This window comes from Gastrolobium bilobum, unplaced genomic scaffold, assembly GCF_033153095.1.
Source record: "Gastrolobium bilobum isolate Gb01-03AN ecotype WA unplaced genomic scaffold, APGP_CSIRO_Gbil_v1 utg5188, whole genome shotgun sequence".
In the NCBI taxonomy this organism is placed as follows: Eukaryota; Viridiplantae; Streptophyta; class Magnoliopsida; order Fabales; family Fabaceae; genus Gastrolobium; species Gastrolobium bilobum.
Window position 1 is genome coordinate 174,614 of NW_026899969.1, and position 25,232 is coordinate 199,845.

Below are 25,232 nucleotides of genomic sequence, written 5' to 3' on the forward strand. Positions count from 1 at the left end.
GATTTTCGTCCATCAACGGTTATAATCTATTGAGCCAAACTTAATGGGCCAAATTTATTATTAATTAATTAATAATTTTAATCTAATAAATTATAATCGTTGATGGACGAAAATCAACAGTTAAAATCTAAAAGGATAAAAATTTATATCCTTTAAAATGACAGATATTATTCCCTTCTTAAATTTAGCCCATTAAATTTGGCCCAATAGATTATAACCGTTGATGGACAAAAATCAACGGTTAGATATAAAATGACATATAATTATTACATGAGGAATGAGGAGTATTTATACAAAAAAAATAGCTAAGCATGACTCAGCTATGACTTACCAAACCTAATCACAATCATAAGAATGACTCACTAAACCTAATCATAATTAATTCTAATCAATTACAATTAATCCTAATTAATAGGAAATAAAAAACAATCAATCCTAATTAATCTTAATCATTCTTAATTAATAGGAAATAAAAACGGAAAAATATTTGAATTTAATTTAGAATGATATATGTTTTTCCCAAAAAAAAACAAGGATTAACGAAAATTCATAGACCAAAACCCAGGTTTTTCTGTGCCCTGCACATCGTGAAAGATTGTTTGTAATCCGTTTGAACTCGGCGTCAAAACTCAGTAGAGTCGGCACTGATCGGTTCTCCGATTTTCACAGTCTGATCAATCTTCACTTGATTGTGGGGTGGAAGCCAAAGTTAATTTTTTAATGCAAGTAATAATTCATATGAAGGATTGTCTCATGGCATGATCAGAGTTGGTTTCTTCGTGTTTCCCTTCTGGGCTTTGGAGGGTTTTGTGTGTCTTTTTATTTTTTAATAAAAAAAAGTTTTTTTTTTTTTTTTGTCATTTTTTTGTGGTTGAATTGAAGTAATTGAAGTGATGCTGGACTTCAGGGAAAATTCCAGTGTGAAGGGGTTACTATTTGTGTTGTGGAGTTTGGGTTAGGGCCAAATTTTGTGGGTGGTCGAGATGCAAGGCTTTCCTGAGTTCGAGGAAGGAGAGGCTTACTGTTATAAGCATGTTGACGACAACATTGACCTTGACTCACTCTCTTACATTGTAAGGGCTTACTTGAAATCTTAACCAAGTTCAACTTTTCCCATTTTAATTTGGTTTAATTTCTCTTCTATTTCTCAGCCAGTGTACTTTTCTATTATGCACGCAAATGGGACAAACATATAATATCATTGAGTACTATAATAATGGTATCAATGAACATGATATTTCAATTTATCAATGTGTTTGGTTCCTGAGGAAATATAGGTAATGGAATAGTTATTGAATTTGTCATGATTAAACAAAATTTTGTTTCGTCACTGGAAAAGAAATCCAGTACTAATGAAGAGAATCAGAAACATTATATAATGCCTTGAGTTTCTTGTGAACTGACAAGCATAGTGAATCAATTCTTCAACACTGCCAATACATACTATGAATTAATTTTGTTGGTCTAGGGATGCTGTAGATGCTTTTCTTGCCATGTCGTCGCTACATGTGGAAAACATAGTTGACTAGTTACCCCTTACCAAGCCACTGTGTATACTGTCTGCCACACCCAACCCCTCCCATCATCAATAACTGTGTGCTACATCATTGTACTTTTGCAAAATAGTCGTGATGCAAGTTTATCTTCTTGCTGTTTCTTAGATTGTTGATGTTATGCTAATGTGCATTTATATTTTGGCCCGAGGAGAAGATTATTACCTAGGAAATAAATAATAAAAATCACGATAATTGGTGAATTCTTGTTGCTGGGCTTCATGGTGCCTGCTATGATTATGCTTCATTCTTAGTCATTATTGTTGACTGATGCCATTTTCACTCTAATGTCCTCTTGATTAAATTTCATCTTCAAAATAATTGGACTAACAACTTGCTTCCTGTTTATTGAAGGATGAGAGGATTCAGCATGTTCTGGGCCATTTTCGAAAGGACTTTGAGGGTGCTGTTTCTGCCAAGCATTTGGGTAAGTGACACAATAAAAGTCATACCTTGTACTAAGAAACGAAAGAGTTTTCTCCGCACCCACAAAAGTGATATTATCGGATGATATCAATAACTTTTTCAGGTCCAAAATTTGGTGACTATGGCTCCTTTTTACCTACCTGTGAACGCTCTCCTCCTTTTCGATCTCATACTAAGACTCCACAAAGACACTACAGTTCAACAAAATCTCCAAGCAATCTCCACATGGAGGTATATCAAAATTTATGTTTTTGTTTTTTACCCTCTAATGGGAGTTTAATTTATGTTATATGTCAGCTTAGAAGAAGTACAATTTACTTGAGCACTGTGGGTTATGTTGTTATGCAGACTGCATTTCATAACTCAAAAGCACCTTCAAATATGCCTCTAATGAGGCTTGGAACTGCTTCCCATAATGCCCATCCATTTCATAATTTAAGAGGACCTTCTGTAGATGTCTCAGTGAAGAAGGACGCAGGAATTTCTTCCAATGCAGTAATGGAGAAGTGCACTTCGAAAGATGATTGTGCAAATAAGTCAGAAAATTCAACTGACCAAAGAACTCTGAAGTTGCGAATCAATATGTTAGCAAAAGACAAAGCAGCAATTTATAGTGGTCTTGGGCTTGATAACTCTCCATCTTCATCAATGGGGAACAGCCCTGAGGAAAGTGAAGGCCTGCCACTTGTATCTCAAGAGACCCCTGAAAAATCTCCAACTGGCATTGTTCAGGTAGAGGACCTTTACTATTTCTTTGTGTACGAGTTTATCCACATTAGAAAAACTAAAAAATATATATATTTCTTTAATTGTTATATAATTTGATGCTATAGGTTATGACATCCTTCACTATCCCTGGGGGTGTGCTAATATCACCTCTACACGACAGTCTGCTCTACTTGATAAGAAAGGAAAATGTTATTGGAGACAGCAGACCTATGTCTTCTTGTAATGGTCATCAAGAACATTTTTCTGTGTCTACTGATGAATCAGATTCTTTGGTGGGGGACAGACATTTGTTGAAGAAGAGGAAAGTGGGAATGGTGGGCCAAAGTGAAAAACAGCATACAAATGATAACTGTTCTGAGAATGATATGACGTTGCATATGAAGAAAAGATTAGGAAATAGCACTCCAGATCGTAAGGAATTTCTTTCTTATGACTTGAAATGCACACCTCTGTCAAGTTCAATTGGCGATGCTGGTGAAACTGTTGAATACTCTGGTAAGGCCTTTGAAGTATCCAAGGAGGTCAATAAGGATGGGCTGGAATGCAGAATGGTTTCCATTGAAGCAGTGAAGGAGGACTCATTGGAGTCGATATCTGGTCAGGGTTTTGAAAAGATTGAGAGGAAAAATACTGGAAATAGATTTATGAAAAAAGTTTTGGAGCATAAACCGGAAATTTCCCAGAATAATAAGTCTACTAATCTGAAGAATAATGGAAAGTGTAATGCTTTCTTGTTTTCAAAAAAGGCTGAGCATGATGCAGTAAAATGTAAGGTGGATCTGGATACTCAAAAGCGTGAGACTACTCAAAAAGGAAAGGCAACATATGAGGGCAAAACTAATTCAAAAGGTAAATGGAGTCCTGGAAAAGTTATGTCTGCTGCAAAAAAAGATATCACTGGGGCTAGTAATAATGCCATGGTAACTGATAAAAAGAGTGCTGGCTTTGGTGATACTTCTTGTAAAAGTAAAATGCTTAAAATAAAGTCACTCAAGGGTAATAAGGTCAGAGACTTTTTGAAAGGAAAAAAGTCAGAACGGAAAGTTGATGGAATAGATCCAGCTGATTGTCCTCCTATTAATAAGGCTACAATAAATGCTAACCTTGATAACATTGAAGAAAAGGGTGTGCACAGGGTTAAAGTAAAGGAACAACCGAGTGGCCATAAAGTGGATAATCAGTTGTTAGATGTGCCAAGCGTAAAAGATGATACAAGTGCATTTCCCATTGCTGAAAGTCAACCTACTCTTGAGATGGTTCCACCACCAGCAGCAGCAGCACCTCAACTTATTGAAGATTGGGTATGTTGTGATAGTTGCGAGAAATGGCGGCTTCTACCTACTGGTTTAAAGCCAGATCAGCTTCCAGATAAATGGTTGTGCAGCATGATGTATTGGCTGTAAGTTGATTCCTCATTTTGGGCTTATGCATGAGCATATTATGCTGGTTAAAAACTTAGTTTGATGTGTATTATAATTTATAAGCAGAATTGAGCAGTGGCTTGCAAATTATAATACATCTTTCTCCATGTGTGCATACATTTGGTCTGTGTTGTATGTATTATTTTCTACTCATTGTTCTTCTGAATTTGTTGTTAGGCCTGGAATGAATCGGTGCGACATCCTTGAGGAGGAGACAACAAAAGCAATTTATAATTTATGTCAAATGCCAATTTCTGAGGGTCAAAGTAACGTGCAAAGCCATGCCACTGGACCTGAAAATGGAGCTGCTGATGCTCTGCAATTTGACCTGAATCACAAAAAGTCCAGTTCTGGTGTAATGTTTGATCTAGGAAAGAAGAAACGTGGTATTAAGGAAAAGACAAAGTCAGGAATCAATAATGACATACATCAGTTGTCAAATAGAGCAAAGAACCATGCTCAAGAATCTGGAAAAAATAGAAGCTTGAATGACATGAATCAGCAGCCTGCAGACTCAAACTGCTTGAAGAAATCTAGTTCTAAACATTTGAGCGGGTTGAACAATTTAATAGAAGAGAAAGGCATACCTAAAGAGAAAGAAAAACAAATGAATGGAGGTATCTCATTCATTTAAGGATTTATATATTGTTGCTTCAGATTTTTTTGATGGTGTGAATAACTATTTATATATTTTTTTAATTGAAAATGTTAATGATATCGTCAAATGTGTGCAGTTGACAGAAATCATGTTAAATTGAAAGGTAAGATGGATGCTAATGAACATAGATCTGGAATCCCTAAGAAATCTAAGACTGAAGATGTTTCCTATACTGATAAACAACCGAATCCTGGTATGCACTTTGAGAAGGTGGGTCCAAATTCAAGAAATGGTTTGCCAACAAAGGCTAGTGGGAAGAATATGAGGAAATATGATGAGCATTGTTTATCTGAGGATCTACAGGACACATTGGTAGTTCCTGTAAAGAAAGGAAACCGGGCACAGTCCTCGTCAGGTGATGGGTCATTGGGTGTAATGAACAGCAATAAAAATGATTGTTCGATTAAGAAGAGGAAATCAAAAGACTGGCTGGATAATGAGAAACATAATGACACAATGTCCTTGCAAGATGATATGTGCTGTGGTGAAGAGGGCAATGTACGTGGGTTTATGAAGGAAAAGAAGTACAGAGTTTTAAATACTGAGGCAAAACCAGTAAGTGTAGGTGATGATAAATTGAGTATAGAAGGTGGGATGAAGCGAGTTTTCTTGTCAAACAGCAGGGACCAAACGACTGTTACGACAGAGTTGAAAAGTGTTGATAAGGCCCAGCAGACAAGGAAGCTCAGAAAAAATATTGCATCTCGCCAAGCTTTGGATTGTTTTGATACATTGAGGAAGGATTTGGGCTCTGGACAACTTTCATTGGCAGCAACTTCAAGCTCTTCTAAGGTTTCAGGGTCTCAGAAAGCTAGACCTAACCTTGAACATGTCAGAGGTTCACCAGTAGAATGTGTTACATCGTCACCTTTGAGGGCCTCCAACTTGGACAAGTGTATTTTGGCAGTAGGGGACACATCAGAGAAAGATAATGCTAGAAAAGGTGGTCTTTCTTCAATGAGTTTCAGAAATAGGGAGGGAAAGCTATCAGTAAAAATGAAGGAGGGGAGAATTTCACGTGATCCACATCCTCGACAACATGGTGGCAATGGTTCACATCATGAGGAGAAAATGAAAAAGAATAATAAGGAAAATGCACTTTCTTGGCAGAAATCTGGTAGGGTTACATCATTACGGGTTAAGGAAAAGGACAAAGGGTCTGGTTCTGAGGTTAGCAGGGATACGATGAAGGCATCAGCTTTAGAGAATGGTTATTCCAAAAATGGTGTGAGATATGAGTCACCAGTTGATCCTTGTTATCATGCTTCTGTTACTGAGACAAGAAATGATGCTAAAAACAGTTCTCCTATGTCTAAAGCCAAGATTGACAACCTTAGTAAGAAAAATTCTTTAAGGCATTGGTCAAGTGAAACTGGCAAGCGAGCTGAGCTCAAACAAAAAGATTTTGAGAATTCAGTTCTGAAAGTGGATGCTCCATGTAGCACTAACAGAAAGGTTATCTACCAGCAGAACCTGATTCAGAACTTTGAGGAAGAAAACAAAGCTAATCCAGTACGCACTGGATCAAGAGATGGGAAAGCCAAAGTTCTCTCATCTTCAGAGGGTGAAGCAAAAAGGGAAACATTATATGTGGGTTCTAGAATTGCTTCTGGGTCTCAACAGGGAGATATGTCTAATGGGTATCCAGTCCATGCGTCTGGCAATGGTGATGTTGCTAAGTTAGTGAGGAATTCTGCTGATGTTAGTTGCAAGGCTGGAGTTAATCGCAGTTCAGGAAATTTCATGCCTGCTGAACAACTCAGTGTGTCAAGTCCTATGACTACAAATTCTAACCAAACTGCCTTTAGCATTCTGGAAGAAGCCACAAAGCTAAAAGATTCTGCAGATCATTATAAGGTTATTTGATCATTTTAAGATTTTTACTTCACGTCTATTTGTTTGATGTAGCATCTTTCTTTTTCTAACTGATGGTTTAAATGCTGTCTGTAGAGCTCTGAGTTTGAGTTTGAAAGTAATGAGACTTATTTTAAAGCTGCCTTGAAGTTTCTGCATGGAGCATCACTTCTAGAACACTGTCCCAGTGAGAGTAGCAAGCTTGGAGAAACGAGTCAAATGGAAATATATGCTACTACAGCTAAACTTTTTGAGTAAGGAAAATTCAGAAGCTATGCTTAAATTTTTTACTTTTATGAGATTAGATTTATGCTGTTATTGGTCAAAGTACATTTTGAAAAAAAAAAGGTTTGAGAATTTGTTGTAAATTGGCGATTTCAAACTTTCGTTTTGAGACTTCAATTATGGACTGTAGCAACTAAATATAATAATGTTTTTACAATTACTTAACCTAACTTGTTTGCTTGTCTGTACCCTAAACATGAGTTTGGATCTAGTGGGGGTCTTGTATGTCATTTATGGGATACAAAGGTGAATCGCTACCTTCAATTAACACACCTCCGACCACTACATTAAATTAAAACTCCTCAACTTTGTCGTCAGTGCTTTCCTAGCACAATTAAATCTGTGTTTCACTGCTGCTTTGTGCTGTTAAAGACATATTGTTCGTTCAATGAACTCTTGATGCAATCACATTACACTAGAAATTTGATGGGCTGTTGTCCTTTTCTTGATCTATTTGCCTTAGTTGGCTTTTAATCATACAATGCCTTAAAATTAATTCCAGATCATGTGCCCATAAATATGAAAGAAGCCAAGAAATGGCCGCTGCTGCTTTGGCTTATAAATGCATGGAGGTGGTTTACATGAGAATGGTTTACTGTAAACATTCTAGCATAGACAAGGATCGGCATGAGTTGCAATCAATTCTACAAATGGTTTCTCAAGGTAATTGAACATAGTATTGATATAAGTATTTATGTCTTCAGGATTTTTTAGCATTGCTGTATGTTGATGATGTTTAACTTTTTTTTTTTTTTACTCTATTCTTTAGGCGAATCTCCTTCATCGTTTGCATCCGATATTGATAACTTAAACAATGTGGCGGCAATAGATAAGGCTACATTGCCAATGTGTAATAATACTCATGTTGCTGATAATCAAGTCATATCTGCTCGAACTTGCCCAAATATTGTCAGACTTCTTGATTTTGTAAGTTTTAATTTCTTGGCACTCCTTATGTTTCATTTGGAAAGTCTATCTAGGTGCTTTGATCCTGAAGTACCATGGAACTATTGTTGGGGATCTAGCAGTTTACTGATTCAAGATAATAGTGGGAAATTGGTTATGTACTAGACTACTAGAAAGAAGCTGGTCTTTCTATGCTAGATAGGAAGTTAAGATTTTGTTCCATAGAACCAGTTTTCTGTCGAATGCAAGATCTTGGCTAATACCTGTATTTCTTTGAAAGTACTACTAGTGATTCTGTTACATAACAATCATAGAATAATGTTGACTGTCATACTGGCAATTGTCTCTTCGCGCTTTTAATGCAAAGCATTTTTTAGTTTTTGTTGGAGGTAAAATCTCAAGCTTACTGTATTGTTTCTTCCTTTTGTCTTTCATGCTTCTCCTTAAATAATAAGCGTTTTAGATTTATTGAGTCTCATTATATTATGTACTTATTATGATCATCATCTTTTTTAATGAAACGTCACTATGGGTAAAAGTTAGCATGTGATTTTGCAGAATCGGGACATAGATTTTGCAATGGAGGCTTCTAGAAAATGCCAGAGCACTTTCAGGATTGCTAAGTTGATAATGGAAGAGGCAGGGAATATGGACTGTATAACTTCTATTAGGGAAGTTGTTGATTTCAGTTTCCAAGATGTAGATAAGCTTGTACATCTGGTTTTGATTGCAACAGAAGCAATAACTCGTGCTGGTCTTGGCGGTGCTAGAGAGTAACTCGATACTGTATATAATGTGTTCTCTCTCTTTTTTTGGTTTTGCTTACTTCTCTACTGAGATGGCATTTGGAAAGGAAGTGGTTAAAGGATATCTCCCAATATTGGCACTTGAAAACTTGCAAAGAAGGCAGGTTGCCCACAATCTGTTACTTACCCTTACGTACATGTGTACAAAATATGAGATTATTAGCAAATTTTGGAATGTATTTTTGATTGTTCAGGTTTTTCCTTATGTGGATAGGGGCACAATTCTCTCACCCTTAGATTTTATGGGTTAGAAAGAGGGAAGTGATTGCTTATTAAATGAGGGAGGACGGATATCATGTAAATTGTTCAGTGCTACATTCTTTGCTCCACTGATTTGGAGCCCCCAATAAAATAAAATAAAAAGTATCTGGATTTGCTAGGCAACCAGTTTTGAGGGCTTTGGATACTGATATGGTCATAAACATGGATTGTTTAAGAAAAACTCTCCTTTTCTTTTATCATTTCAAAGTTTCTAATGGTTAGAAATCCTTTGCACAAAGTTTTCATATATTGGTTGTGCCAGCTTTTGGAGTTAAAGAAAGTATTTACATATGGGAGTGGAGTGGATCCTTTTATATGTAATTTAATACAATTATATCATATGAGAAGATCATAATTATTTATGGTGATGATTTTGTTATTCCTTATTCAAACGTTTTTTTATATTTCTGGTCTCATCATCGTTAATTTGTCCATGAATGATTAAATATTTTTATATGATATTATTAGATAGCACATGAGAGGATCAATTTGCTTTGGATGTACAGCCACATAGTCAACATTGTTAAACCTGTTTCTTTGATCTATCTTTGTCATCCAACTTATTGCATACGCCTAGGGGTGTGCATGGAGCGGTTCATAATCAGTTTTAACAAAAATCGAACCAAACCAGTTTTAAACGGTTTGATTTTCAAACCGAATCAATTTTCTTCTTTTAAAACCGGTTTTTAATTTTCTAAACCAGTTTGAAACCGGTTCCAAAACCGGTTTATGATTTATAACTGGTTCTGATTTAAAACCGATTTTAATTCAAAATCGGTTTTAAATCAAAACCGGTTATGAACCATAAATCGGTTATCAAGTTTAAAAGCGATTTTTTAACAAATTCAAAATCGATTTTTGATGGTTGCTATTTTTATAAGTAGTCGTTTGTTTCTCCCGGTTATAGGTAGTTGACCAACTATTTCTTGCAAGAATCTTCATTGACTTGGAACTCTCCGGAAAAAATAATTTTTATAGAAATTGTTTCACGTTGTTTTGAGAGTGATTGGTAGGAGAACAGTTGAATTATTTTAAAATTATAAAAAAAAAATTGTTCTTCGTTCTCTCAAGATTTATGTTACTAGAGTTTCATTTGAACTGGTGGAGGAAGGTATGGGTAAGGATGTTAAAAATGTCCAAAAGAACTAAATCAATCCATAACCAAACTGCTCCACATTTTAAAAATCGGTTTTATATGAAATTGTATTTTATTTTTATAAACTGGTTATTTACCGAACCATAAAAATAATTGGTTATCCATTAATAAATAAGTAAATCAATTGTGAGTTGTTCTTTTAACGGGGCTCTCGGAGACGTTAAGTCAATTGATTAATTTCGTTGCCCTTTTTGTTATAATTTTTTAACTTTATCTTTGTCATTTCAAAGTCTTGTCAAGTTATGAGTTTGCCCGGAGGCCTATATGTGGTTTTTTTTTTTTTTTGGGAAAAAAAGTTGTTATGTTACATAAGTGCTTTCTTAGGATGCGACATTTCGATTTATGTGTAATTTCTTTTTAAATAAATGTTTTCAACTTGAGCTGCTTAATTTTTTTTTGCTAGTTCATTGTTTGGAAGTTTGAGTCAATTGACTAATATAATAGGCATGATAAAAGGTAATACTTATTTGTTCTTTAATTGTAGAGTAGTTTGGTTATGGATAATCATGAATAACCAGTTATTTTTATGGTTTGGTAAATAACTAGTTTATAAAATAAAATACAGTTTCATATGAAATCGGTTTTTAAACATAACCGATTTTTAAAATATGGAGCAGTTTGGTTATGAATCAGTTTAGTTCTTTTGGACATTTTGAACATCTTTAAAATGATATTCTGTTAGTTATTGGAATCTAGCTACACAGTTAACTGTATAATATGGGAGAATTGTAAGCCAGTTTGAGTTGACTGAGATATTCTGTGCTGGGCGGAACCTTGTGAGGAATAGTAGCTGCTAAAATGAGTTACTATGCTTGACCAAGGTTAGCATGATTTTTATATTTGATTTCTGCGAGAATTTATTTAATTTTCAATAAATAAATAACTCAATTAACATGTAATATAAATATTTTTATTTTCATTTGAATTATGTATAAAATTTCAAAAGTGTATATAAACATTGGCTGTAATGTTTCTATGGTGAATATAGATAAGTTATCTACATTTATTCTCGAAATGACATCATTTTGGATTAAAAGATTAAAAAATTATAATGAGAAAGACTATTATAATTCTGAAATGAATTATAATTATAAAAATACCTTGATTTTCGTCCCAAAACAACGTCGTTTTGAGCTCAATGTAAACAACTTATCTACATTGACTGCAGAAAAAACGGACTCATAAACATTATTACAAATAAATAAAACAAAATTGAATCATATAATTGTTAAGTTTTAAATATGCTTTTCTGTATTATATTTTATAATATTATAAGTATGTTGGAATTTAGTTTTTTTTTTTAAATTAACTAAATATTATCTTGATTGTAAGGTTTTCTTGATGTAAAATAAATTATTCAAAATGTATTAAATATTTATCTGTAATCATACATATTTAATTTAAACAAATAATGCAATGTACTAGCAGGATAACTAGTGTTATATAAAACAAGATTTTTATTTATTTTTTGGGTACAAAAAAAGAGAGTTTATTAACCTTTAAATTTTATTGGGTTAAAATTACACGCATTTTAATAATTAAAGGTGGATGCTTGCTCACTTGCTGGCAAAGACAAATTGTCATTGTCAATTTAGGAACGACCAGTTGGGTGTAAATAACTCATCTTTTGTAGAGGGATAGGGATCAAAAAAATTGTGTGGGCAACCGAGAAGAAATATCAGTTGACCAGAAATATCTCTGTATACGTTGGTAAGTGTTTCTTGGCAAATAAATAAACTTACTTTTCCTATGAACTATTGTCTCTGATTTGACTCAAATAAATTGATCTTGGCTAAATTACTCAAACTGGACGTTGTTATAAGAAATATTGAGATAGTATGGGATAGATCATTACCAAAAATCTCCGCAAGTGCATAATCCATCTTTGAAATGATGAAATCTATTCACATCTCTCACAATGAAGTCTCTCTCTACAATATTACTAATCAGCTTGAAGGTCTCATGACAATCCCTGCACATTCTCAAGTTCTTCATTATTCTGATCGTAACTCCTTTAGGTGTGTTTATTAATCCAAACGCCAAGGCAAGTTTCTCACTGTGCAAACTCAGAATTTCCTCTTTGGCCTCCTCTTCCACATCAACAAACACCAACCCTGTAGTCCCTCCTACATAACCTTTTTCCTTCATTCTCTCTTCCAATTCCCTTAGCAAACTCAGTATCTCCCTCCCTTGAGTACATTTAGAGACATCTCCAGCATGGAACAAATAAGTTGATTCCTTTATCTCAATCCAACTGCTGCCAGGTTGCTTGCTAACTCCAGTGCGCTTCATTTCAGATCGTAGATTATGAGCATTTTCCCAATCCCCTGCCAATGCATATGTATTGGACAATATAACATATGCACCCGCTACTTGTTGGTTTGATTCTATTAGCCGATTGCTAGCTTCAAGGGCAATGTCTACTCTACCATGAAGTCTACTAGCTGAAAGAAGTGTCCCCCACAACAAGGCATATCCCTGGAGTTCAACTTGAACTGATTTTGCTAACTGGTATGCTTCTTCAACACGCCCAACTCGACCTAGCATATCTGCAATGCATGTATAATGCTTTGCATCGGGCATCACCCCATATTTCCCATTCATAGAGTTAAGGAGCTCAAGTCCTTTATCTACAAGCCCTGAATGGCTGCAAGCATGTAAGACCCCAACAAAGGTGATATCATTGGGTTTTATTCCTCTATCAATCATTTCTTGAAATAGTTGTAGAGACAATGTCCCAAGTCCATACTTTGCAGCACCCACAATCATTGAAGTATAGGGAATCACTGAAGGATTTTGGACTCTCCTAAAGACTTTGTAAGAATAATTAACACAACCACATTTGGCATACATGTCCACAAGTGCACTATCAATGACATCATTTGCATCATGCCCAAGACGGATGACCATCCCATGAGTGATTTTCCCCGAACCTAGGCTTCCCAAACTTGCACAAGCAGTGATTGCGCTGCACAACATGAAATGATTAGGTTTGTCTAACCTCAAATGAATGAATTCCCTAAAGAGTTGTAGAGCATGGTGACCTTGTGCATTCTGAGAATACGTGGTGATCATGGAAGTCCAAGAAACCACATTCCTTACACACATGGAGTAAAAAATCAGCCGAGCCTCATCAACATGGTTGCATTTCCCATACATATCAATGAGGGAAGAACGCACAACAAGATTGGACCCAAAACCCAAAACCTCAACAAGACCATGAATTCTTCTTCCAATCTCATGGTTGGCAAGGATAGAACATGCATTGATGAGAGTGGCAAATGTAAATTCGTTGGGCAGAACTAAGGTTCCCTGCATCTGATGGAAGAGCCAAAGTGCCATATTGGGTTGACCCTGGCTGACATAACCAGCCATAAGCGAAGTCCATGATACTACATTACGGTGAAGCATTCCATCGAACAGTTTTCGTGCATGGTCGATTCTAAAAAGCCTCAGATAGCAGCTAATAAGATGGTTGATGGTAAAAGTGTCATTTGACAAACCGGATTTGACTACGTTGGAGTGGGTCGAATTTGCAGAGGTTAAATCCTTACAAGTTTGGAGCTTTTCAACGAGGTGGGCTCTGGTATGAAAATGGAACAGTGACGGTTTGTGTTGGCGGGAAAGAGAGGAAGATGAAAAAGAGAGTGATATTACCAAATTGGGCTTCAGCTGCTTCTTCATCTATATTCTACTAAACCTCAAGAATCGCAAATGACCTATTAAAAATGTCAGCTAAGTAAGAACATTCTGGTCATTGCACTGCGTATTCATTTACCTCAATCCCTGTTTGTTAATGGCAGACTTCAACGAAGATATTGTTTGGTTGCAGCTTGCACATGACACGGGTTTTCTATATTATCCTTCCGACAATCATTTTAATTATATAAATTTAAACTGTTTTTAAAGCATTTAATGTTATTATTATTTTATTAACTACTTACTTTTTTATTTTGGTACATAAATGCTTACTATTTTGAATAATTAAAATAAGCCACTAATAGTAGTAAAATGTAAAGGGTTTGGATAATTTGCATGACTCAGTATCATCATTTTATATAAAAAAAAAAAAAATTAAAAAAGAAAGAAAATTTATTAAAAGGATGTATGTGCCTGCCTCTTAAATAAGGCATGTTGGAAGGGTGGACAAAACAACGCTAGTTTTGGTTCGCAAGAATGGAGACATTTTCGTTTTTAGAAAAAATATGGATGACCCTACTATTTGATGTTTTATTTATCACGATATTTATATTTGATTTTGTTTTAAGTTTATCTATGTTTTTAATATTTTATTTTATTTATTTATTTATTTTGGTGCATGTTTTTAATATTTTGATGAAGGGTTCGTTTTTTCTACAGTCAAGGTAGATAATTTATTTACAGTGAACCCAAAACGACGTCTTTTTGAGACGAAAATTATGATATTTTTGTAATTATAATTTATTTCAGGGTTATAATAGTCTTTTTCATTATAATTTTTTAACCCAAAATGACGTCGTTTTGGGAGCGATTATCTACATTCACTTTAGAAACATTAAAGACTTGATGAAACTAGGAATCTAACCTAAATCAAATTCAGTTTGAAAATAAGAGATGAAAAATAATTTGGAAATAGAAATCTTATTAAGACAAGAGGAGTAAAAGACTGATAACCGAGTAGAGTTGAAAATGGATCAAGCCAAACCAGTCGAGGACCCAGTCTTGTTTTAAACAGGTTTGGCCTGTTTTCCCAACACAAAGCCAGACCTATTTACCTGACATAGTCATAAAAATTGGAGACACAACACAATGTCGCTAAATGATAAGCGATTCGTTTTGCAGTCTTCCAACTTCAATGTCGCTAAAACGATAAGTAATTTGAATTCACTGATAAACATTATTAAGGAGGTACATAAGATAAAAACTGAGAGGGAGAGAGAGAAGCGATTCGTTTTGCACTCTTCCTTACTCCTTTGTCTTCGTTGACATTTTCCTAGTATTTCTAAGACAGTTTGTGAATAAAATTGAGAGCATTTAGAAATAATGCTACAGAAATTATATTATTACAATCTTCCAGCAGGAAAGTTCTGTGAACGTTAATTACATTAAATTTGAATATTCTTTGCAAACTTCATCTCCCACACAATTAGTAAACATTGGAGGCTGACAGTTTATAATGATGGGTCAATTTAGACCAATACTACAGGTTCGCACGGGGTACCGTACCAAAACACCTGTTGAAAATCGCAGTTTAGAAATCAAACCTAAACCAATCAAAACTTGAACCAACATAAATTCGCATACAAACATTTTTTTATAAAAGCAGAGACCAAAACCGGAGATCAAATTGCATGCTAAATGCCTTAATCGTTCAAGCACCATACGTAGGGAATCAAATTGAACCAAAGTAGCGAAATTCATGTTTGAAACTAGAGTTAGATTTGGCTAACTTTTCTAAAACTTCAAATCAATATCAGATTGATTTAGAATATTAAGTTCGAATTCATTTTAATTAACAATGCCAAATAGAGTAAAAAAAAAAAAGCATTTGCGACTTGCAATTTGTAATAAAGGCGTCTGTCTGAGCTATAATAGTTTGTTTCAAATATAAAATAATATAATCATTTAGCTTCACATATTAATTATAAACTGCGAACTAAAATACCTGCTTCAATAATGATAACATACCTATATTCAAGCTTGATTTGAATTCAACAAAAAATGTTTTTTCTTTATTACTATTATTATTATTATTATTTGGGTGGGTTGTTGGATGAAGTTCAATCAAATTCATATACAGACCAAACTCCAAACCAAAAACATCCATGTCAAATTTAAAAATATAGGCCAACAATCAAAGAAGCCCAATAACTAATGTTCATCTTGACATATTTGAAAAGAATTTGTAAAAGCTGGCAAGTAATGCTTTCATGCATAGATAAGCACATGATTCAGGACTGTAATATTATGGAGTGCCAAGATTCATAACAGTGTTTGGACGGATCATGTAACATCACTGAAGTGTGCTTCAGCCAAATCCTTTTCAATTTTCAGAATCTTTTTTTTCATTGTCACAGAACAAAAGAGAGGATAATATTTACAACGGATTTGCAAAAAAATAAAAATAATCTGGAATGATAATTTCATGAGTCACATGATATCCCGTAATGTGAATGCAAAAGTAAAGATCCATACCCATTCTGCCATACCCACAATTACATAAAGCATTCACCGGTAAGACAGATATAATCTTAAAATCTTGCAACAATCATCCTCAAACAGATTTCAGATGTCATAGACACTACAAAATGAAGTAGATGTCGTTGGGCAATATGATCATAGACAATTAACGTAGAGCACCATAGCTGTAAGGTTTTGATTTAAAAGACATACCATTCACCTGAGATTTCAAAGCTGACAATCAAATTACAATTTCACTGGAGCTTCAGTTACACAATCCTTTTTTTTTTTTTTGTGGGGTGGGGGGGTCATCAAATAAGTTATATGAGATGGAAGTGCAGCAATCAAAAGCAAAAAAAGGTGGGGAAGTTACCAGTGAGCTGGACCTACTTATGGAATTGATTACAATTGTTCCAACATGAACACACATCTACAGTAGTAGTCCATACCTGGATATGGAGCCAAAATGTACAACCACTCCCAGCTCCCCCTTCAAAGAAATTTCTAGGAAGAATTGTTTTTTTTTTTCTGCAAACGTTCAAGCATGATCCTCTTGTTTTTCTATTTGCAGTTTACTTCATTTGCACAGTCGTTACGACCACATCAAGCCAAGTACTTGAACAAATTTGCGTTATCTTTATCTCTTTCCAAGTAGTCTCGAGAAATCAAATCTTCAATCCGCTTTTTAATTGCCTTGACATCAGGCTGGGTGATAACATTGCATACAAAAAATTCAGGATTCAAGAGAGAAAAACAGACACACAAGATTGTGTTAGGAAAGTGGTCAGATATGAACCTTAAACATGCGACCCAACTGCTCAACACACTCCATAACTAACTGTTGGTAGCCCAAAACTTTCCGACTCTTCATAATACGCACAATTGAAGCATCAATAGCATATCTTCTGTCCTTGTCAACATCCTCAATCACTTTTTTCTTCTCATCCACAGGAGGAAGAGGGATCTGCATGAAAAATGTGTCACGATTCCGCCAAAATTGAGTAAGTAGAATAGAGATTCAGATGAGCAAACAAACGGAAAAAGAGTAAAACATTATTTTATTAATAAAATTCTACCTTAATCCTCCTCATTTTGTCAGTAAATTTTGAATTAAATTCAAAATAATCAGAGGATGATATCGTTTTTGTGTTTGGCTCCTTGTTTAGAATCTTGTACTTGGCACATGACAAGGAGTGGAGCAGTCTAATAACATCATCATCTGATAAGTTCAACTGAGTCATTATATCTGAATAACTCAGTCTATCCGAGGAATTAAAAAGCAGCAATGCCGAAGCCTATAGAAAAATGAGACAATATTGGGTCAGTACAAAGAAATCCATATAAGAATCTGTGGACATCCCAAAAGTGAAAAATGTACGAGAGGGAGGGCATAGCAAATACAAAATTACAGATAAGAAGCAGGAGGTCAGTTATATAACCTGGTAGGTTGTAACAATCAGCTCCACCGTTTTTGGTTCAAATTTCCCACTTATATTACAGGTACCCAAGGAGTAAATCCATGTAAGTTTTCTGTGCTTTGTTTTGGTTTGATAAAATTCTTTGAAAACTTCAACGCACCTGATCTGAAAAAAAATAAAAATAAGTGAAAGGTATTAGCTATAGACCAAAATCTACAAAATCCAGGTTAAGCAGTATCAAACAATTAGCACCATATATTAGATTGTTCATATCAAGAAGATCCAGGTTACCATTTCTGCTGGAAGATTGAGATCAAAAGATTTGTAGCTAGGCCAGAAGCCAGTAGTCAGAACTGTAACTGTCAAGTCTATTCCAGGGTCTGCATTAGGATTATTGCTTAAATACTCCTCAAAGCTAGTTTGATTCTCCTTTGCCAGTGTCAAATCTGTAACCTGGTGGGAGCAAAAAAGCATCTTAGTTTTCTTGTCAACCAACCAAAAAAAGTTAAATGTAATATATCAACCTCAGTTTACAAAGACTTGAAAAAACTGACCATTCCTTCCATCTTTGAGGTAAACTGTCCACCACACTGTTGCTTCAATTTTGTCAAAATACTTCTCTCATGGTCATCATTGGCACTCTTGTCAAATAGAAGCCTTCGAGCAAGCTTCTTCCTGAAAGCAATCAAGTAAGAAGCCTATATTAATATTCTTTTTCAAACATCTTACATAAACAAAAGGGTAATTCTGACATTCAGATATATCCACATAAAACTGCTTTTAATTTGCCTAGAGAAACTGCAATAAAAATAGCTTTAAGGTAAACATTACATCAAAAACGTATTTGGAACTAATTATGTAAGAAAAATAATAAAGGGACTATAAATCTTTGCAGAAGATCACAAGTTGCTCCAATGGTGAAGTGTTCTTTTATAAATATCATGGTAAAATATTGTGATATATTGCAAAATTACAGAGGATATGTTTGGGTATCTCCTATTAATTTTAGAAGACAGGACATTTTCCATCATCGCTTTTGTGCCAAAAATTCAAAAACAATCAAATTCCATCATCACAGCTTCAACATACAACAACAAATTTAATTCTTAGAAACAATAAAAAAACAGTAGCGGAAATTTTATAAAATAGTTGCGAATAAACTTATACAACAATGGAAGTAATTGCTAAAAAATGAAGATTAAAGAACCAGCAAAGCAATATTGAACCCTTTTTTGCCAACATATCCAACCTAAAAGTTGTCGCATATATTTCCTTTTTTTATATATAAAATACCTATAGAATTCAGCAAACAAGTCTTTGTCACTAATATAGGCGAGCAGCTTGACAACCTGCAGATATACCAAAACAAATCCCAAATTCCAAAGTCAAAACTACATCCATCACATTTATAGAAGTATATGAAACATCAAGAATGATGCGCGGACCTTTTCAAGAGTTTCTTCGATTGCTTCATCACTCAATTTTTCACTTCCTCCTTTCTTAAGAATGTTATCACAAAAAGTGGCAAGCAGTTCTGCACTTGAGCTTCCAGCAACACCTTTGTTGCAAAAGATCTCAAAAGCCTCCTTAAGAGCCTACATGATCAAAACTTTCAGATTTACATGCACATATCAATCCAATATAATTGTAAAGCCACTCTCTAATCAAAACCTTGTGGAAAAGAGTATGATTCTGGAAACAGTCATTCACATAAGCCAGGTACTTGTCATGCAGCTCAATCACCTTCCGAACAAAAACCTGAAGAAAAACCAATTTCAGTTTCCACAAATAAAAATATTGCAGTGAAGTTAATAAAATTTAAATTTTTTATAATCACCTGCTCCTGCAGACCTACGATATCCTTTTTATCTGCCTGCAGACATGTTCATTTAAAAGGACAAACTAGAAAGGTTAGTAGAAAATACAAATTGCTCCAAAAGTATGACATCATTCACGACTTCAGCAGTAAGAAAATTGCATGTATATGAGGCAATTAATACATCAATTTGTCAGGAAAGCAACTTCAAAATCATGTCCCACCTACCATGCATTTAAAAGAGCCATGGCACGATACTTGAATATAAAAGATAATGTACAGCCCAAGTTGATAATTATCAGGTCTTTTTCTTTTTATGTTTTGTAAAACAGTCCACCATTGACAAACAATTTTGAGCAGACAATTCAATATTGAGATTATGCATTGGAAACTAAGAATAGTAGTGCATAGTCTTTCCTCAATTATAGCAATCAAGAAATTAAAACTCTCAACCGGAAATAAGAAAAAATATACAATAACTATTTCAGCACCAGACCTTTTTGTTACTAGCTGCGTCTTCAGCCTGCTTCACCAATGCCATACCTTCCGTGGTAACATGCTGGGAAAAGGAAAAAGAAAAAGATAAGCAAGCAAGCAAAGAAGAAGAAGAAAACAATTTTAAATGCAGTTGACATAAAAGGGAGGAAAAGCATAAAAATAGGCTTAACACCACCAACCTGCTTAAATATACTGGAAACAGGATCTAATCCTCGAGGTATTTTAGAAAATAGCCTGAACATCCTTGACAAGTCATCGACCTAAGCATTTAATGGAAACCATGAGAACACTACATTCAACATCAACAACATCAACATCAACAACCTTTATCCCAAATTAATTGGGGTCGGTGGTAGATGAACCCACATGAAAGATACAAAACGGTTGGAAAAAAAGTAAAAAAAAAAATAAAAAAATAAAAAAAATAAAAATAAAAAAAATAAATAAATTAATAAATTAATAAATAAATAAAAATACACAAATAAAATAATAAAATAAAATAAAATAAAATAAAAATATATGTATATATAAATAAATAAAAGTAAAAAAGAAAGGGACAAGAAGAAGTGGGGGAAATGAAGGGAAAAATGACTAAAAAGGGACCATCTGGAACATAGGAATAACAGCGGGTCTAACCCTCCACCATACTTATAGCTTTTCTCCATTCCTTTCTAAGACATAGTGTCCGCCAATCTATATCCCACTCCATTAAATCTTGTAAGCATAACAAGTATGAAGAATTTCATGAGTACCTTGTCATCTCTGAGTAAAGCATGACATCCAGAGTGCTCTTTCTCAAGGAGTTGGTTTGCATACACGGATAACAACTCATGTTGAACTTTCTAAATGAGAAATTTTCCAGAAGAATAAAAGAAAACAAGGGAAAAGTTCAGAGAATATATTATGAGATCAAAAGAAACCATTATGATCAATAACAATTTTTTTCCTTTTTTCTTTTCTTTAAGTTGCCTAGCAATACTCCACTCAACATGGCAGAAGACCAAATAGCCAAAATAGTATCACAAAGTCAAAAAGAAACCTCTAATAACTTTGGCTCGCTACTAGAGTGCAAGTAATTAGCAACCCTATCTTTCTCCCGTTTTAAGCACTCCTCAGCCTGTAATAAAAGACACAAGGTCAAATAGAGGCCAGACTGTAATGAAATTGAAGAAACCAAGTGAAGGTAAGAATGAATGAGGAAACCACACCTTGAGCATATAATCAGGACAAGAATCTTCTAGAATCCAATTTGAAGCCTTTCGAGAATAATAAGCAGCAGTGTCTTTGAGCATGGCAGCTTCAAAATCATTCTCATAGTGGTCCATTTGCCCCATTCCAATTTCAACAAATATATCTAATACATTCTTTAATAGAGCTCGATCAATCTGCTCTCCTTCACGTTCTTGATCAATCTTTAAACAAAAGGATTAGTTAATTGATCTAAATTTGTAAAAGTAGAAAATCTAGGATACTAAGGAAGAAAAACATACAAGTGAAATAACTGCATCTCTCACTTTCACATTTAGTTCGTTGTAAACCTGTAAATAATAAAACCTATAAATTTATTTTGTAATGAAGCAGCATTAAATGAAATGACAATAGTAAGATAGCCAATTAGCAGTAGCACTACAAAGCTTGTCTTTATTTATAACATGGACAACAATAGCTAACAGAAAGAATTAACATGGCATCATCTAGGGTTTATTGTAACTTTACCAAATCACGGAAGCAAGTCAACCCAACTTCATTAAGGATTGGAAGTGACCTCCGAGCAACAAAGTAGCGATCCAAATAGTGAAAGAAACGAGAAAGCCACCTGACCATAATTTTATGGTTCGCCCATCTCTTCACAAGTTCTCTCAACATAAATTCATCATGCTTCTCTCTCAAAGAAGGTAATACCTGAACCAAAAAGAAAATAAGAACAAGGCAAAAAAAAAAGATGGCATTTTATTAGAAGAAAAGTTGGAAACAAATAAATAACAAGTACAAGTAAAACAGTAAAAATAATTGAAAACAAACAATATAAATATTTTATGGTTAAAATGTACTAGATAAGTCACATGAAACCCCCCTCCCACCAAAAGAGTAAACCAAATCATCATAATACATGCCACCTATCTTCATGAAAGAAGAGTGCATTTATAAGACGAAGGAGAAAGGACCAATCAAACTTTGAAAAACCCTTCAGCCATATGCGTAATGGCTTATAAGATAAGCATAAGGACTCTACAAAAACACTAATTATCAGAGCGAGAGATAGAGAGAGCTCAAACTGGTTATACAATCATAAGCAGCAACAAAACTGGCACCACTTCGTAGAATTCGTGATACCAAGTGGTAGGCTTAATTGGTAAGCCATTCAGGTATGTATATAGTATGGCAAGAAAACATTTCCTAATTTGTTATGTTTTATGCAAGAAAATCACATAATTCCAATAGATATTCTAATTTTTTTAAAATATTCACTACAACTACTGAAATTAAATGATTAAAAAACAAAAGAATTACTAATTCAAATCAAGTTTTAGTTTGTAAAGGACTCATGTTTTAGTTCATCACGGTTTCGACTAATGGACAGAAACTATTTGTAAAAACCATAGAAATACATATATGTATGTGTGCATGTATATATTCGATGTAAGCAATTAATATCATATAATATTTGGTAAAAATGTTTGTCCTTTTAAAGGACATGGAGTTGTGTTATTTTAGGAGAGAGAAAGATACAAATTAATATTTTTTATTTAAAATTTAAATTAAAAAAAAAATCACCTACTTTCTCCCCCATGATTTCCATTGCTTGTGTCTTTCTCTCTCCTAAAATGATATAACTCTATGTCCTTTAAAAGAACAAACAACAAACCCATGATATTTAGAAATTTGATTTTAAAGGTGAACTTTTCTCACCCAGTCCAAATTAGTTAGGAGTCTATTTGGTTAAGGGGTAATGAGAGGGAGGGAAGGGGAAAGGATGGGAAGGGAATAATTTTCCTTTCATTTATTATTCCCCTAAAAAATTAGGAGTAACAGCTTTGCTTTTATTTCGAAAACTTGGCATTTACTATTTTGTCCCATACTTTGAGTTACTTTAAAAAAAAACTAAAGGTCATATTAAAATTTTAGTGTTTTACAATTACAACCCTTTACCTTTCTTTTTCTTCCCACATTGATCAGCCAAAAATCTTTACCTTCCTTTTTCTTCTCACATTGATCAGCCAAACATGAGAAAGGCAACTGTTTTCCATTCCATCCCTTTTCCTCTCCAATTTTATTCGGTCCCTTTTACTATAGTTAGCCGGTTGCATTTGGGATAAAACGTGCCAAAACACGATTCAAGGGGTAGGGTCGCATGAATTAGGTACACTGATGAAACGGCATATTTATTCTTGTTTTGGAACTTTTAGAACTATCTTACCTTATATAAGAGCTATCAATCACATATGACCCGTATCATGTCCCAATCCAATTGTCATTGGATTGTTGGACAAATACTAAACCAATGAAGTTGTGCTCATGCAACCTATGCCAGCATCAATACTATAGTCTCAACATTAATAGATATGAAACTCCTAGTTTAATGAAGTATTTATCCTTGTAAGCAAGTAGGGCTGACCAAACAATATATGCCATAAATAATTTCCAAGTTTATTTAAACAGTTAAAAATGATAGTGTTACTAACCGTAGATAGGATGTACTCTTCAAAGGACTCTCTGTACTTGTCATACAGTTGTTGAGAATAGTCGTGAGGAGGCTTTTGAGTGCACATATTGTAGATGGTCCTGCATTATGATTTAAGGAAAAATAGCGCACAAAAGGAAATATAGAACCAAATCGATTTAAATGGATTTTAAACATAGAAAATCTCAAGAACCAAACACGTAAACAACCAAAAAAAGAGGTCAGAGATGGATACGTATATAGCATCATATAGTCCTCAGAGCTGAACTGAGGCTCAGGCAAGCCTTCTAGAATGTTCTTGAGCTTCGTGATACCCTTCTGCATAAAATCCCATCCTTGTTCTAGGTCGATAGTCTTCCGCTCACTCATTGACATGTTGGCAAACTAAAACACCAAAATCTGCAATCAATTGCACATGAAGATTCCAAACAAAAGAGGAGTTGACAGATATCAAAAGGAAGCAAGCAATTCCAAAACAAAACAGATTTCAGAATTTCGAATTGGCTAGGGTTGAGGATATAATTTTTTTAAAAAAAAATAAGACTAAAATAGGGGTAAAAGAAAAGAGGGGGATCAGGGTTCGAAGATTTGAAAGAAAAAAGGGAAAGAGAAAGGGCAAATCTTATGTTAAGGAAGGAGAGAGAAGATGAATCAAATCGGAAAGAGAACCCTAGAAATGGTTGGTGAAGGTGAAGGTGAAGGTGAAGGTGGAAGAGGGAGAGGGGATGGACCAAGGGGAAGAAGAAGAAGAAGAAGAAAATGAAGACGAGGCCATTACCATTAACATTGATGGCAACATAAAAAGGGAACACACAACACAACCGAAAGAAAAAATAGATTAAACATAAATATCCTCCAACACCATAAATCTGCACTGTTTCAGAGTCTGATCATTTATTTAAGTGCTTGCAATTTATCATGTAAGATGAGAAATTCAAATTAGAGACGAGGCTCACTTTAAAAAAAAAATAAAAATAAAAAAATGATTGGCACAGATGTTAAAGCGAGAGTAACAGGAGAGGATACTTCTCATGTAACATGAGAACTCTTTATCTCTTTATTTAATGTGAAATTTTCTTCTTCTATTATAATAATAATATTTAATTTTTTGTTTTCTTTTTCTTGGAAATGTTTACCCATTAATCATTACTACAGTTGAGAGTTGGAAATGGGAAGATGGATCGTTTAATTCATCTTGTTTTATATTATTTAGTTGTGAAGAATCCATTTACAAATTATATTAAGTATAACTAATCATACACTCTTGATTAGTGTATAATTGGTCAGACATACTGTAATTTATAAGAGTTTGTAAATAAAAAATTTGTAAATATAAATTTTTCATATTTAGTAATTAAATTAATGTAAAATTCCATAATTAAAGAATTCCACTGATATTTTATAAAGCCCTAAATTGATGACATTTAGAAACATTAATTTGATATTGATTTCTTCTAATATTGATTGATGTTACTTTTATAGGAAAAATATTTTTTTTAAGCAATATTTGTCTTTTTAAAGAATTATTATTTTAGTTAAAATTAATATTTTTTATTTAAAATTTAAATTAAAAAAAACTTCCATTTTTTTCCCGTGAGTTCTAT

General features: G+C 34.1%; 3 protein-coding genes across 6 annotated transcripts; 1 reads left to right on the forward strand and 2 right to left on the reverse strand.

The window, feature by feature from the left end:
* The first annotated feature begins 672 nt into the window (after positions 1–672).
* On the forward strand, positions 673–8,962 carry LOC133294471 (cysteine-tryptophan domain-containing zinc finger protein 7-like). The gene is made up of 11 exons (XM_061493151.1): positions 673–1,073; positions 1,908–1,980; positions 2,083–2,210; positions 2,328–2,711; positions 2,813–4,107; positions 4,307–4,746; positions 4,864–6,644; positions 6,738–6,895; positions 7,429–7,589; positions 7,696–7,853; positions 8,391–8,962. Exons 1-11 carry the CDS (start codon positions 984–986, stop codon positions 8,607–8,609), a joined length of 4,887 nt encoding a protein of 1,628 aa, XP_061349135.1. The 5' UTR covers positions 673–983; the 3' UTR covers positions 8,610–8,962.
* Positions 8,963–11,906: 2,944 nt separating this feature from the next.
* Positions 11,907–13,817, reverse strand: LOC133294562 (pentatricopeptide repeat-containing protein At4g15720). Its single transcript, XM_061493252.1, has one exon. The coding sequence runs from the start codon at positions 13,737–13,739 to the stop codon at positions 11,907–11,909; it is 1,833 nt and encodes a 610-aa protein (XP_061349236.1). The 5' UTR covers positions 13,740–13,817.
* A 1,245-nt stretch (positions 13,818–15,062) lies between these two features.
* LOC133294456 (cullin-1) lies at positions 15,063–24,487 on the reverse strand. 4 transcript variants are annotated; one of them, XR_009749218.1, is made up of 20 exons: positions 23,864–24,487; positions 23,630–23,729; positions 21,663–21,848; positions 21,437–21,484; positions 21,155–21,358; positions 20,986–21,063; positions 20,699–20,788; positions 20,126–20,206; positions 19,945–20,007; positions 19,470–19,505; positions 19,304–19,390; positions 19,078–19,227; positions 18,926–18,981; positions 18,187–18,307; positions 17,924–18,085; positions 17,654–17,797; positions 17,291–17,509; positions 17,011–17,178; positions 16,664–16,919; positions 15,063–15,268 (listed from the first exon to the last, which is right to left on the reverse strand). XR_009749218.1 is itself a non-coding variant. In XM_061493116.1 (19 exons), exons 1-19 carry the CDS (start codon positions 24,001–24,003, stop codon positions 16,818–16,820), a joined length of 2,223 nt encoding a protein of 740 aa, XP_061349100.1. In that variant the 5' UTR covers positions 24,004–24,487; the 3' UTR covers positions 15,361–16,817. The 4 variants fall into 4 exon arrangements, 3 of the variants coding, with proteins under 3 accessions (XP_061349100.1, XP_061349099.1, XP_061349101.1); XM_061493116.1 differs by lacking the exon at positions 15,063–15,268 and having other exon boundaries at positions 15,361–16,919; positions 19,470–19,493; XM_061493115.1 differs by lacking the exon at positions 15,063–15,268 and having other exon boundaries at positions 15,361–16,919.
* Positions 24,488–25,232: the final 745 nt, after the last annotated feature.

Excerpts from the sequence above, each read along its gene's own strand:
- LOC133294471 (XM_061493151.1), top strand. The coding sequence starts at position 984 with ATGCAAGGCTTTCCTGAGTTCGAGGAAGGAGAGGCTTACTGTTATAAG. Across the intron at positions 1,074-1,907 it reads TTGACTCACTCTCTTACATT|GATGAGAGGATTCAGCATGT; the intron begins GTAAGGGCTTAC and ends TGTTTATTGAAG. Across the intron at positions 4,747-4,863 it reads AGAAAAACAAATGAATGGAG|TTGACAGAAATCATGTTAAA; the intron begins GTATCTCATTCA and ends AAATGTGTGCAG.
- LOC133294562 (XM_061493252.1), bottom strand. The coding sequence starts at position 13,739 with ATGAAGAAGCAGCTGAAGCCCAATTTGGTAATATCACTCTCTTTTTCA.
- LOC133294456 (XM_061493115.1), bottom strand. The coding sequence starts at position 24,003 with ATGTCAATGAGTGAGCGGAAGACTATCGACCTAGAACAAGGATGGGAT. Across the intron at positions 19,391-19,469 it reads TCGTAGGTCTGCAGGAGCAG|GTTTTTGTTCGGAAGGTGAT; the intron begins GTGATTATAAAA and ends GTTTTTCTTCAG. Across the intron at positions 16,920-17,010 it reads AGTTGGGTCGCATGTTTAAG|CCTGATGTCAAGGCAATTAA; the intron begins GTTCATATCTGA and ends GTTATCACCCAG.